We start from the raw sequence: 11,733 nt of genomic DNA, 5'->3' as shown, positions 1-11,733 counted from the left end.
AGCAATCATGTGTATGTGCTGGGCTCGGCTGGGCAGGGATGCTGGCAGCGGTGGCCGCAGTGGTGGCGGCTAGCGGGATTACTCATCCTAATCCGAGAGTGAATGGAATGGCATTCAGCGTGCATTAGTGGCATTTCTGATGGCAGTGGGCATCTTCAGCTTTGGGGGAGGGGAAGAGAAGTGGTAGCTAAGGGTGGCTGAGGGGGGGGGGGGGGGGGCTAGTTGGGGGGGGGGGGGGGGGTCGCTCCTTTGGGGTGGTTATGCAGCATCAAACTGACCGCAAAAAGAGAAAAAAGGACAAAGCAATAATAAATCAAAACAAACTCTAAAGAGCAAAAAGATTCAAGGCATGTTTCGTTGGTGTGAGCATGGCAAGTGTGGTGGAGGAGGAAATCTTTGCCCCGAGCCTCGCCTCCTTTCTGCTCTTCAATTATTCAGGGGCGAGGGCGAGAGGAGTTTTTCTGACTGCACTGCACTGGTGAGGGTGGGGGTGGACTGGAGAAGATGGCAGGTGGATTTGTGGTTTCTCAGAGCGAGCCCCCGGGCACATTGTTCTTGTGGTTTAGAAGCACCATGATGTAGCCATGGCGACTGTTGAGTGTCCCTGTGCTTATCGCGCTTGACATGGACACTAAATCAATTTTTTTTGCTCTTGGAGATGTCTAGTGCCTACGAGACTGGCCACGCAGCTCGCAGAGAAAACACGAGTGGCAATGCTCTCTTTGAGGTGTGGCAATAGTCCATTTTGTTTGATTTGTTTTGGGCTTTTTGTTAGACCACTGTGATACGACTCTTGGTTCAGCTCTCGAAGTATAATCTCATATAATAATACATCCATCTGTGCTTAAAACCCATTCCGATATATTTAGCTGTTAGTGGTCAGGCACTCAAAATCAAAAATCATGGCCTGACAAGAGGCTCTGAAGCGGGATCGTTTTCTTGCGAGACGTCTTGATTATCCTCTGCTATTCCACTCATTCTTTATTTCACTTGCTCGCTTATTCACAGGACACAAATACACAAATGACATCTGAGCTGTCTAAAAATCCTCTACTTTATTCAATAGGATAAATGTTTTTTGGAAAACATTCAATAAAAAAATCGTCCTTGCTTATTGCTTCATCATTAAACTAGTAGTTGATCGTATGCATAATATTCCAAAGCACTCCCACAATCAGTACATTGCTAGATAGATAGTTTTATACTAGATGTTGAATATAAAAACAAATAAAAAATAAAATAAACAACAAGCCAACAAAAAAGAATCAGAAACAACAGATAAACCAACATCCTTGCCTTTCTTCATTAAAGCCTTGGCAGTAGACAGATTGTGCTGTTAAAAATCTGAACCAAAGCCTAGGCCAGTATGCAACCTTCAAGCTCCATGCATACACGCACAAGTCAAAGCTTCGGGTGGTGGATGGCAGACCAACCCTTTATGACACACATACATTCTTGTTTTAAGGAGGTTGTGTACAAGGCAGTATTTGATGGTGAACTGGCAAGGTGTTTTGTGTTTTTTTTTTTTTCTTTCTCTTATCAATGGAGGCAGGGTGCGGGCATAAAAACAGCAAGTCCATTACAGCTCCCCAAGCAAACAGCACCCACAGATTCGATAGTAGTTTGTAAAACTCATAAATAAATAAATTACCATAAATAAGTTAATAAATTAAGAAGATACCATCTGTACATGTTTGAACGAAAACAACAACAACAACAACTAAAGAAAAAAACAAGTGTTCCTCAAGTGAGTGTGCTGTGTGTTTTCTGCTGTCGTTTTTCCGCTAGCATGTGTTAACTAGCATGTGTTAGTTACCATGTGTTAGTTGTGCTGGATTGTACTACTGAATTCCAAGGGGAATAAAAACGTGCAATATGTCAATTCCTTTACTATACCACACCATTCGAGTACCATGGAAGATGGCTGAAAACCGTACCTGTGGTCCAAGTACTGGATACAGTTACCTGTAGGGTCGGCACAGAATACAGAGCGTAGGTTGGCAGGTGCAGACACCCCACCTTTGAAAATCATACTTCAGAGGTAGGGGGAGGGGGTGTGGGGAGTTCTGGCAAAGCGGCATATGGGCACCTGGCCTACTGGAATGATTTGGGGCTCCACAGTAAAAGAGAGAGGAGGTGTTCCAAGACTGACTCTGCCTTCAGTGATTCTAAATAGAGCAGAGCTGTTTTTTGATGCTGTAGCATTTTTCCTCCCACCCCCCCCCCCCCTTCTCTCCTTGTTTTATGCAGCCAGCAGACTAACAGACCATTACTGGCAGTGAGTGCACGCTTGAACGTGTTATCAAAAAAGCGCAAGCAGCAGCAGCGACAACACCAAAAAGGAATTCATATGCTAGAGAATAAAATCCATTTACGGCATATAAAGATATATAGATATTTATGATTAGAACAGTAATGCATGGCAATTTTTTTTTCCTTAAACAAGCAAATGTGACTGTATGGTGCTAATGTTTCAGTGTAAAATTAGCAGTGGTCCTCATTGGGGATGTCTCTTGTACATTCATAGTGAGAGGAGGGGACTGGCAGGGGTACAGTTGGGGGGAAGGACGGGATTAGAAAGAGCGCCGTTCTGCCTCTGCCCAGTGCAGGATTCGAGGCGGAGAGGACGGGGACGGACGGTAATCCCCGTGTCTTCTAGAGGATGACACATTTGCCCTTTTCCACCCAAGGGTTGTTCTTCATCAGCTCGGGGTTCAGGAAGGGGTCATCGGGCACTCCGTCCTCAATCCATTTCACCAGGCTGCATGCAGAGGGAGAGAAAAGTTCCAACCATTACTTGGATACCAAGCGTGGATCTGGCCCAGGCATGGTTTAAACCTGGTAGATCACTTTCAGATCAGGACCAGATCAAGACCAGATCACTTTCAGATCAGGACCAGATCACTTCAAGATGAGGACCAGATCACTTTCAGATTAGGACCAGATCAATTCCAGATCAGGACTAGATCAGGACCAGATCAGGACTAGATCAGGACCAGACCAGGACCAGATCAGGACCAGATCAGGGTCTGATCACTTTCAGATCAGGACCAGATCACTTTCAGATCATGACCAGATCACTTTCAGAGTTCTATCCAGTTGATATCATGACGGTAGAACATTAGTGTCATCAACGCGACTCTCTACCTATCCCTTTGAGTGTGTTCGTTATTGTATGAAAGTATGTGTGTGTGTGTGTGGCTGTTTGTGTGTGTTGTGCGTGGGGGTGGGTGAGGTTGCCTGGCAGCAAACACACAACACCACACAATAATATAAATTGCTTTCATGAATATCAGAGACAATGTTCACACTACAGTGTTGATGTCTTTTGACGTTTCGAACGCTGGGCTTTCATCTATGGTTATGACTATGGAGTGTACAGCAGAGCCAAAGCCAGCTGAGCCTTGTCATGACTCATGTGTCCTGAGCACAGTGAAGACAGTCGAGGACAACAGAGAGTTAAGAGACACCTCATATGAGCAATAGTGAGACTGCATGGCGTGCAGATCTAAATCACAAGTGAGGGGTAAGTATTTCCAGAACAGGATAACACCAAGCACTCCTCACGGATGCCCTATCCATCATGGGCCTCATTAACAGGGGGAACTCAGGGGAAAGGCTATTCCTAGTTCAATAAAAGAACAATAAAACAATAAAACAAACTTCATGTTTTTTGCCCAGTACTACTAACAGTTTTCTACACGTTATCAGAGCCACACTTATTTTGCACTGGCAGGTACTGGGAGGTTAAAAAACACTGCACGAGCAGCATGAGCTGGGCCTGCACTCTGCCTGGTGAAATCTAATTTATAACAGAGAAATTACCCTCATGCATATTTCAGGCAGACTACCCTGAGACAGAGAGAAATGATACACTCCCGTGGTGTGACAAGGTGCCAGTGTTGAGAGTGAGGGGCACACACTGCAAATCTAATGGGGAGCGCGGCACCAGGGAGAACAGTCATTTTCTGCCCCCACATGAACAGCATTTCAGGGGCAAATTCACTGGATCTCCCTCTCCCCGCTTGCCCAAATCACTGTAGCACCGGTGACATACCAGGAGAACTAACGACTATTGAGATCATTGCTGCTAGGCACAGAGGCCTCAGAGACCTTTTCCTCGGGCACAGTGAGATGTAGGATGGCAAGTTGATTTAGCTTCTGAATGACAGTGTAACTTTAGGTAGCTCATCTACATTTAAGATATATGTTATCCTGCAGGTTATGTGGTTTGTTTATGAGACCACCATGTACTATATGGATGCACTTTACCCATTTAGGTCAGTAGCGATTATTTTGTTGAATCATTCTGTGACATTATGTCCAGGCTGGGACTGAGTGGCTGATGAAATGCTTACAATTTCTTGTCATTGTTATTTCACTATGGTTGCTCAAAATGTAGTTACCCTGTCCAATCATTACAATACCCACACTAGGAGAGTAGGTCACATTCCCTAGTCTAGCCCATTTGGGCCTACATATATCCCATAATAACAGAGAAAGCATACAGAACACAATATGATGCTGACCTACATAGGTTCACATGTTTAATTCATTGATTTGACTCATATAATTCCATTAAAAGTGAATCTTGGACAAAAGTTTACGACTGGTAAATTATCTGAGGTAAGAGCATGTTTAGTGGAGCTAGGTTGGTGAGTTTGCTGTGGAAGAGAGCTGATCTGTGAGGGGTTCTTACTCAGTGACTGTTTTTGAGGACTTCTCTCTCTTGAAGGCCAGCTGGTACTTAAGACTCTCCACCTCCTTCTTCATCTGGGGAAGGTCCAACTCATCCATGGCGACGGCTTTATGTTAGGAAAGTCACCCTAAAAAAAAAACCTGCAGCACACACCGAAACAAAAGTGTCTGTGTGACATCTTAACCCACATCAGCAAAAAGCGCCCGTTTTGTCACTGCAAAGATTGCACCGTGACTCCTGAAGGGAGACCTGATGTGGATTAAAAATGGACATAAATGCAGTGCTAATATTTCTCTCTCTTCTATTTCCACACATGTTTTCATGCACAGGACTATCCTCCATGGGAATTATCTGACAATATAGCCCCATGATATAAGCAACACAACATTTGACTGATAATTGGAACATTCTATCCTGACACCATTGGCCTTTTAAGGCCACCTAGACTGAGACATTGGAGTGTAAATGAGAGTCATCATCGTAGGCACCATCTGTGGCTTGGCTCTGTCTGTCTCTCTAGCACTGCTCTGTCTCACTCCAACATATCCAGGAAAGTCAAATGGATTAAAAGTCAAAAGGACTGATACATCTTGTTCCTGGAGCTCCGATTTCTGATACATGATTCTCCTGAGACACAGAGAAGACTTCGCTTTTTTTTTTACACTCTACTTTTTCTTTAATTACCACAGAATGACGGTTGTGTTTCCAAGAGCAAAATAGTCTCCTAACTCACTAATGGATCTAAAAAATTGCAACGTTGTACTTTTTCTGCAAATAATCTTGTTTTTCTGGGCCTTTGCTTTGCCATTATGAGGGTCAGAATATGAGCAATAGAAATGATGTGATAATTCAATCAATGGCTCGCAGTGGCATCTAACCGAAAAGGCAGGACTGACAAAGACAGGACCTTGCCATGAGGCAAATATATCCCAGTTTTAAGTGATTATGTCCTGTGCTCGCCACGGGAACCCTGGACAGCCGGATATATGTCCTGAATTCTTGTTTTCCCAAAATAAACCAATCCCTGGGGCATGTGTCTCTAGTCTTTTCTATCCAAAAGTTCTACTAGACCGATAATGAATCACAGTTATCCTTATAGATAGCAGAGATTAAATGATAGGTTCCAGTGGACGAGACAGACCGATATGTTCCAAGACGGCGAGGATGTGGACGAACTTTCTAAGTTCTTGATGTAGGTCGCCTCTTGATTTGGGTCACAACTACATCTGATAACATTCATATTTGCACCCACTTTGACCATCATGAGAATATGCCATGAGTCTTAGGTCTGCGGTTAAGGAGACGTGTGAAATATAGATACATTCTTACAGTAGAGTAGATGTGTATAACCTATTATGCTATATCGCCTCCAGGGTCTTATTTTGTAGATGCCTAATGTCTAATACAAATGTCGTATGTAGGCTATCATACATGGACATGGATGTTACACGTCTGATTTGCCTCGCAATCAATGATATCCTAATTTGGTTCACAGACTGTTAGTTCCTCCCAAAGTGACAAAAGATAAAAGATTGCGAACACAGACAAAATCATTAGCGAAAATGCGAACATTTTCATGGTTGAGCATGTAGGCGAGAACATCTGTCATTTGACTCGAAGTCAAATAATCTCATCTATTTCAGAGTACCGACGGGTGAGGCCAGGGAAGAGGAGGAACGCAGAAGAATCGAAATTTTATGTAACATACCATTTCGAGGCACAATAATGCTTGGTGCGCTTCAAGTAACATTTCAGCCTACTTTGCAGAGGGCCTCTCTTTATATATTTTAACATCAGGTAACCTAGCTTTCTCATGCCAAGACCACTATACGCCTAACCTTGACTAACACACGAAAATGTCAATTCGGTATGATACTATTGCCCTGCTTACCTTACCGATGTTGTTATATCTTTGACGCAAGGAAACGGCTCGGCGCTTCTTTTGGGAATGGATTAGTCCGGATGATTTATCGAAATGTCTTAAAATCTCCAAGAGTTAGCAGTCAAAGTCAGTGGTTTTGTTGTTCAGCTTCCTGTATAAATAAAAATGTCTTGCGAAATGAACCTTTACGAGTCCTCGGTAGTTCCCGATATGTCTTGTTTATGAAATAAATTTGGTGGTAAAAATCTCTTTCCCTCAATAGTTGTATGGAGAAGTCCACGTCTGCCAACAGCTGCAGTGCCGGTAAGTGATGCTGTAGAAGTGGTGTCTATGGCAGTGATAGCACAGCCCTACAGAGTGAGTGAGCGCTGCTCAGTCTCTGGTCCTATGAACGTGAGTATGTGTGTGCGCGAATTAAAATAGAGTGCGAAGAGCCTATAGGTGAGGAGAGCAGACCTACTCCGGGGTGCTTGTGTTTATAGCGAATTATATTTGATTTAGAGAATGATTCCTTTTGCTACAGATATCATTTATCCGTCAGAATAGTGCAAGTGGTGTGCAGTGTAAAAGCGTACCAATCAATCTTGAAGGCTTTTCCATTTCATTTCAGTTTCTGCCCTATTTAGGACAAACATAAAGCTTTCGATTGTTACTAGCTATTGTTGCAAAGCCCTTGTTTGGTCCCAAATCGGATTGCATACATTAGAATACAATAATGGAAAATTGCTGTATTTAGACTATACATTGATATTCATCAACACAACACTCTGACACAAAAAAACGTAGCCCTAACCCAAAATTTACGGCAAGCAGTCGGTCTCAACAGACGTCCAACACAGAGGGCACAAATGTAGACTATATTGGGTTGATCTCAACACTACAATGCGTTTGAATTACATATTTTCAATGACCGAAGGACAAAAAGAGATGTTGCACTGAAGTCATGTTTTCTATATAAATTATTCACTGGCTTGTCAACGGTAAGAGCATTAAATGCAATTCAATCGTTCCCTGAAGCATTTTATATTCATATAAGTTGCCATTGCGACTTGCGGCAGATAAAGCTTCAAGCTTTAGATGTAGCGTTAGAAGTGTAGGCCTTATATGTTGAATGGGTATATCACACTACACCTAACTCTCCTCCATTCAAAACGTATTTGTAGTTATTTGATTACTTGTTTGATTACTATGTCTAAAGAAAAGGCAAATAATAACTTTCTTATTATATGCCATCAAAATTATAAACTGTGGTGTGAAAATATTATCACTTACTGATTAATAATGTTATATCTACAAAAGTTAATACAAAAAATGCATGAAACCTTTGAACCATTGTTTCAACAACTAAGACTATTATTGGATTTGGAGGAATTCTAATTTTGAAGGAAAGGATAGACTAATACCCCTATACATAGTGTATGTTTATAGAAGGGGATGGAGGCGGCAACCTACACTGGCCGTGTTTGTTAACGTTGCTCATTTATTTGCACATGCTTCCAGACTCAGCAAACTATGCAGATGCCTATTGTCCTGTTTATACATCTGTGACCCTCCCTCCACACCTAAACAAACTCACTCACTCACACACGCATGCATGCACACACACACACAGTGGAAGATACGTTTATTTGACCCTTGCACTGTAAGGGGTTGAGGTGGCGACCTACACTGGCCTTGTTTGTTAAAGTTGCTCATGTATTTTCAGCTGGCTCATGTGCTCCAAAAGCAAGTTTGCACATGCTTCCAGACTCAGCCAATTCATCTATGCAGATGCCTATTGTACTGTTTATACATTTATGGATCTGTGATCGTCCCTCCACACCTAAACACACTCAGACACACACACACACAGGCAGTGGAAGATAATTCCCCCCTATGACTGGGACGTCTTTTTGACCCTTCCACTGTAAGGGCCTGTCCACGCCCCTGCCATTTACTGATACCAGGATATCTGTCACTTGTCAATCTCACTCCAGGCCAGGCACCACTCACGTCAGTCTCATCTGATGTCACACCTACAGAAGACCATTAAGAGGTGTGACATGAGCCAGCGAGCCCTGGGTCCACTGGCGACTTGAAATCAGGCTTTCCCTCTCTGTGTGTCTACACTGTCCCCTGGTGATATGCAGAGTGTCTCTGTGACTCAAGGCTGGTCTTCAGCTAAATTAAAATGAGTTGGTTTTAAAAATAGATATCATCTTATTGATGAAAGCTGATAAAGACGGGCGTCTACATCGTAAAAGTGTATCCTAGAGTACATTTAAAAATAAATGTTTTCAACTTGCATTGTACATCCATACAGTGAGTGGTTTATATGCAGATGTAAGACCTGAGCCTATGACTGTATCCATCTAGCAAAGCCCTAGTCAGATTAGGTCACACTAGATGTATATTTTCAACCTTTTAGCTGTATGCAGCCATAAACTGCTTGGGATTAGCCATCTTGTCAGAGCTGATTACTGACCTTACATTAAAGATTTTAATAGCATAAGATGTTCAAGCAGCAATAAGTAGTTCTGTTCCAAAACTAGCAAGCTAACTACCTAAAAGGCATGCAAAAACCTTGCAAACACCAACAACAGCGCAGTTTGCTGATAGAAGCTTGCCAACACTCTAACTGGTGTCTTTTGGCAGTATAGCTGACAATGTCATGCTGTGGAAGCTTTTCTTCCATTTTTGCAGGATGTTCCAGACACAGGCACAGAACATAGTGCATATCCTGGATGGCTTGTGGGAAAGACACATGTGTTTATCTGTCCATCACATGACCATATGCCATCAACATGAATTTGAGGATGGTACCAAAACTAGTTATAACTAGGTATAAAACCATACCTCAAAAAGTGTCAAATTGTTGCATAAAGTTGCTTTAAAAACAAATAATCTGCTTCAATATTATTACATATACCCATGTGTACCATGTGGGATGGAGTGAACCACTTCAGTATTTCTTCTGTAGAGGATATATCCTAGATAGAATGAGTCAGTGCACAGTTTTCACTTTCTAAATCTTGGATAAACAAGACCGTGTTTTCAAACATCTAGAGCCCTGAAGCCATCCTATTAAAGGAGCAGTAAGAGTCTTTGTTTTAAAAAAAATTAAAAGGTTTCCAGATGTACAATTAGTCTGAGGGGCGGCATTATGAGGGCCGTAAATATATGTAGACTGCACAATAAAATAGGAAAACATAATCTTCATCAAAACATTGATTTTATTATAAAACTATTAAAAGGCATCATATCCTTGAACTGATCTTCTAACTGACTTTTCCTTTCACCTTGCAACACACTACACACTATGCCATTTGTATTCATACTACCTACTTGGTATAAACAGATCTTCTACTTGGAATTTCACTATGAAAACACAGTTTCTCACCATCTACTCCTCTCTCCTTTGTTATTTATTTTTTGTTTTGCATTTGAGCGCTTTTGCTTTTGTGCATGTACAGAACTGCAGAGCTAAAAATGGTGAGACTATAGAGGAAGAAAATGGAAGTAGTGAATAAGGCTGACTTCACTTACTTATTATTGGGACAAGCCTTCGGGTGGCTCTCTTGACATTTCAGTGGCTGCAGGGTGAAATGAGTGTTAAAGAAAGGGGCAGGGCAAGAGTTAATGGAAGTCAAGGCTCCCCTGCACAAGCGACTGTGACCATTTTTACTACTCAAGGGCCTGAGGGCACATGCTCCTCTGACACAGACCAGGGAAAACCGTGCTTGCCTTCAGAAGTTCAGATGCTTCATACAAAGAGCAAGTGCAATGGCCAATGGCTACCCCTAATGGGGTTGACAACTGAATGGATCCCCCCCCACCCCTTTCAGACCACACAAGACATTTTATATTTTATCATATTGCAGCACTCAAGCTGTCCTTAAGTGGTCCAGCCTTGGGTCTAAGAGTAGCTAATGGAGCGGCTCTATCACAGAGTGAATGCATGTCAAATCATACATCCCTTCCTGTTCACTGACCAAGACTGAGGCTTTGCTTCAAACTGGAATCTTGGACCGGGAACACATGACCAACAGTGAGAATTTTATTTATTTTTAAAACAGGGTAATTCTCTCCTTTCTTGTGTTATTTTCCCCTAGTCTCTTCTGGTTTCATCACATGCTCGCGAATAAATCACCAGTTGTTGTGTGGACCCACTTCATTCATGAGGTGGGTATAGACACTGATTACAATGGTTTTCCCTGACATGCACATGTCCTAATATGTCTGGCTATCCTAGTAGAACTAGTCTGTGTCCTGGTCTTCTGTGTTGCATCCACTAAATGCTCCTTTTCCACGTGACGTGAAACTGACTGACCCTTAATAGGTTAATTGCTTAGGACCTATGAGAGTTTCTGAAGAGACACCTTCAAAAAAAAAAAAGATGGAGAAGAAAAAAAAGAGAGAATTAATTGGGACCTTGTAAGAGGGTCGCTGACAGACTTAATAGTTTAACGTTGTGATGACGATTAAGTATGACTGGACAAACAGCACCCTCTTCTGTTAGGAAAGCAACCATGGCCGTAGTAAAGACATTTCTGTGGTTGTAACTGTGGTTGTAACTATTAGGCTGCTACAGTAACATAAAATGGTGGAATCCTGGAAACATCGGCCCGGCTTAAGTGGATCTACGCGTTCCTTTCATTTGCATACGCCTGTCACTGGTACCTGCCAGTCGATATAAACAGGTCTAGGTGTAGGGCATTAAGAGATAACAGAAGAGCTTGCAGTATCCTTTTGTTAATTCCATTGGCTGTTTCCTCCAAGTGAATGATATACAAAATGTGCAAATGCACATCAATCGAATCTTAAATAACTGAATGGATTCTATCGTCATAATTTTTATGTACTGGATAAATTAGTGATGGGACCTATTTTGATAAATCATTTAAAAGTAATGCTCACAGGATCAAGAACCAATTTGCCTATGCACCTCTACTCACATTCCCAACACGTTTATGCGATCACACTATCAAACACGTGCCTATGGCAGCCGCTTGGAGGAAGGTTGTTCTTTGGATGAGAGAAGCAGGCACATCTGTGGACAATCACCGTGGGGAAGGATGTTGTGATGTTCACAGATTGCTGTTGGAATTCACCAATGGAGCTTTGCAAAATGGGCGGAATGTCGCCAAACTAACCAATGATGGATACATTGAAG

General features: G+C 42.3%; 1 protein-coding gene across 4 annotated transcripts; it reads right to left on the bottom strand.

The window, feature by feature from the left end:
• Positions 1-1,036: 1,036 nt before the first annotated feature.
• Positions 1,037-11,534, bottom strand: gng13b (guanine nucleotide binding protein (G protein), gamma 13b). 4 transcript variants are annotated; one of them, XM_031566196.2, is made up of 3 exons: positions 11,516-11,534; positions 4,700-4,839; positions 1,037-2,761 (listed from the first exon to the last, which is right to left on the bottom strand). In XM_031566196.2, the coding sequence occupies exons 2-3, from the start codon at positions 4,795-4,797 to the stop codon at positions 2,656-2,658; spliced, it is 204 nt and encodes a 67-aa protein (XP_031422056.1). In that variant the 5' UTR covers positions 4,798-4,839; positions 11,516-11,534; the 3' UTR covers positions 1,037-2,655. The 4 variants fall into 4 exon arrangements, with proteins under 4 accessions (XP_031422056.1, XP_042561772.1, XP_031422048.1 ...); XM_042705838.1 differs by lacking the exon at positions 11,516-11,534 and adding an exon at positions 6,589-7,159 and having other exon boundaries at positions 4,700-4,836; XM_031566188.2 differs by lacking the exon at positions 11,516-11,534 and adding an exon at positions 6,596-7,158.
• Positions 11,535-11,733: the final 199 nt, after the last annotated feature.

The sequence above is a fragment of the Clupea harengus genome, chromosome 1 (assembly GCF_900700415.2).
Source record: "Clupea harengus chromosome 1, Ch_v2.0.2, whole genome shotgun sequence".
Taxonomy (NCBI): Eukaryota; Metazoa; Chordata; class Actinopteri; order Clupeiformes; family Clupeidae; genus Clupea; species Clupea harengus.
The sequence above is the reverse complement of the archived record's forward strand: the minus strand, read 5'-3'. Positions and strand labels throughout refer to the sequence as shown.

Bases quoted from the DNA above. Each gene is read 5' to 3' on its own strand.
- gng13b (XM_031566196.2), bottom strand. From the start codon at position 4,797: ATGGATGAGTTGGACCTTCCCCAGATGAAGAAGGAGGTGGAGAGTCTT. The intron at 2,762-4,699 runs GTAAGAACCCCT...CTCTGCATGCAG, and splicing joins TCCTCAAAAACAGTCACTGA to CCTGGTGAAATGGATTGAGG.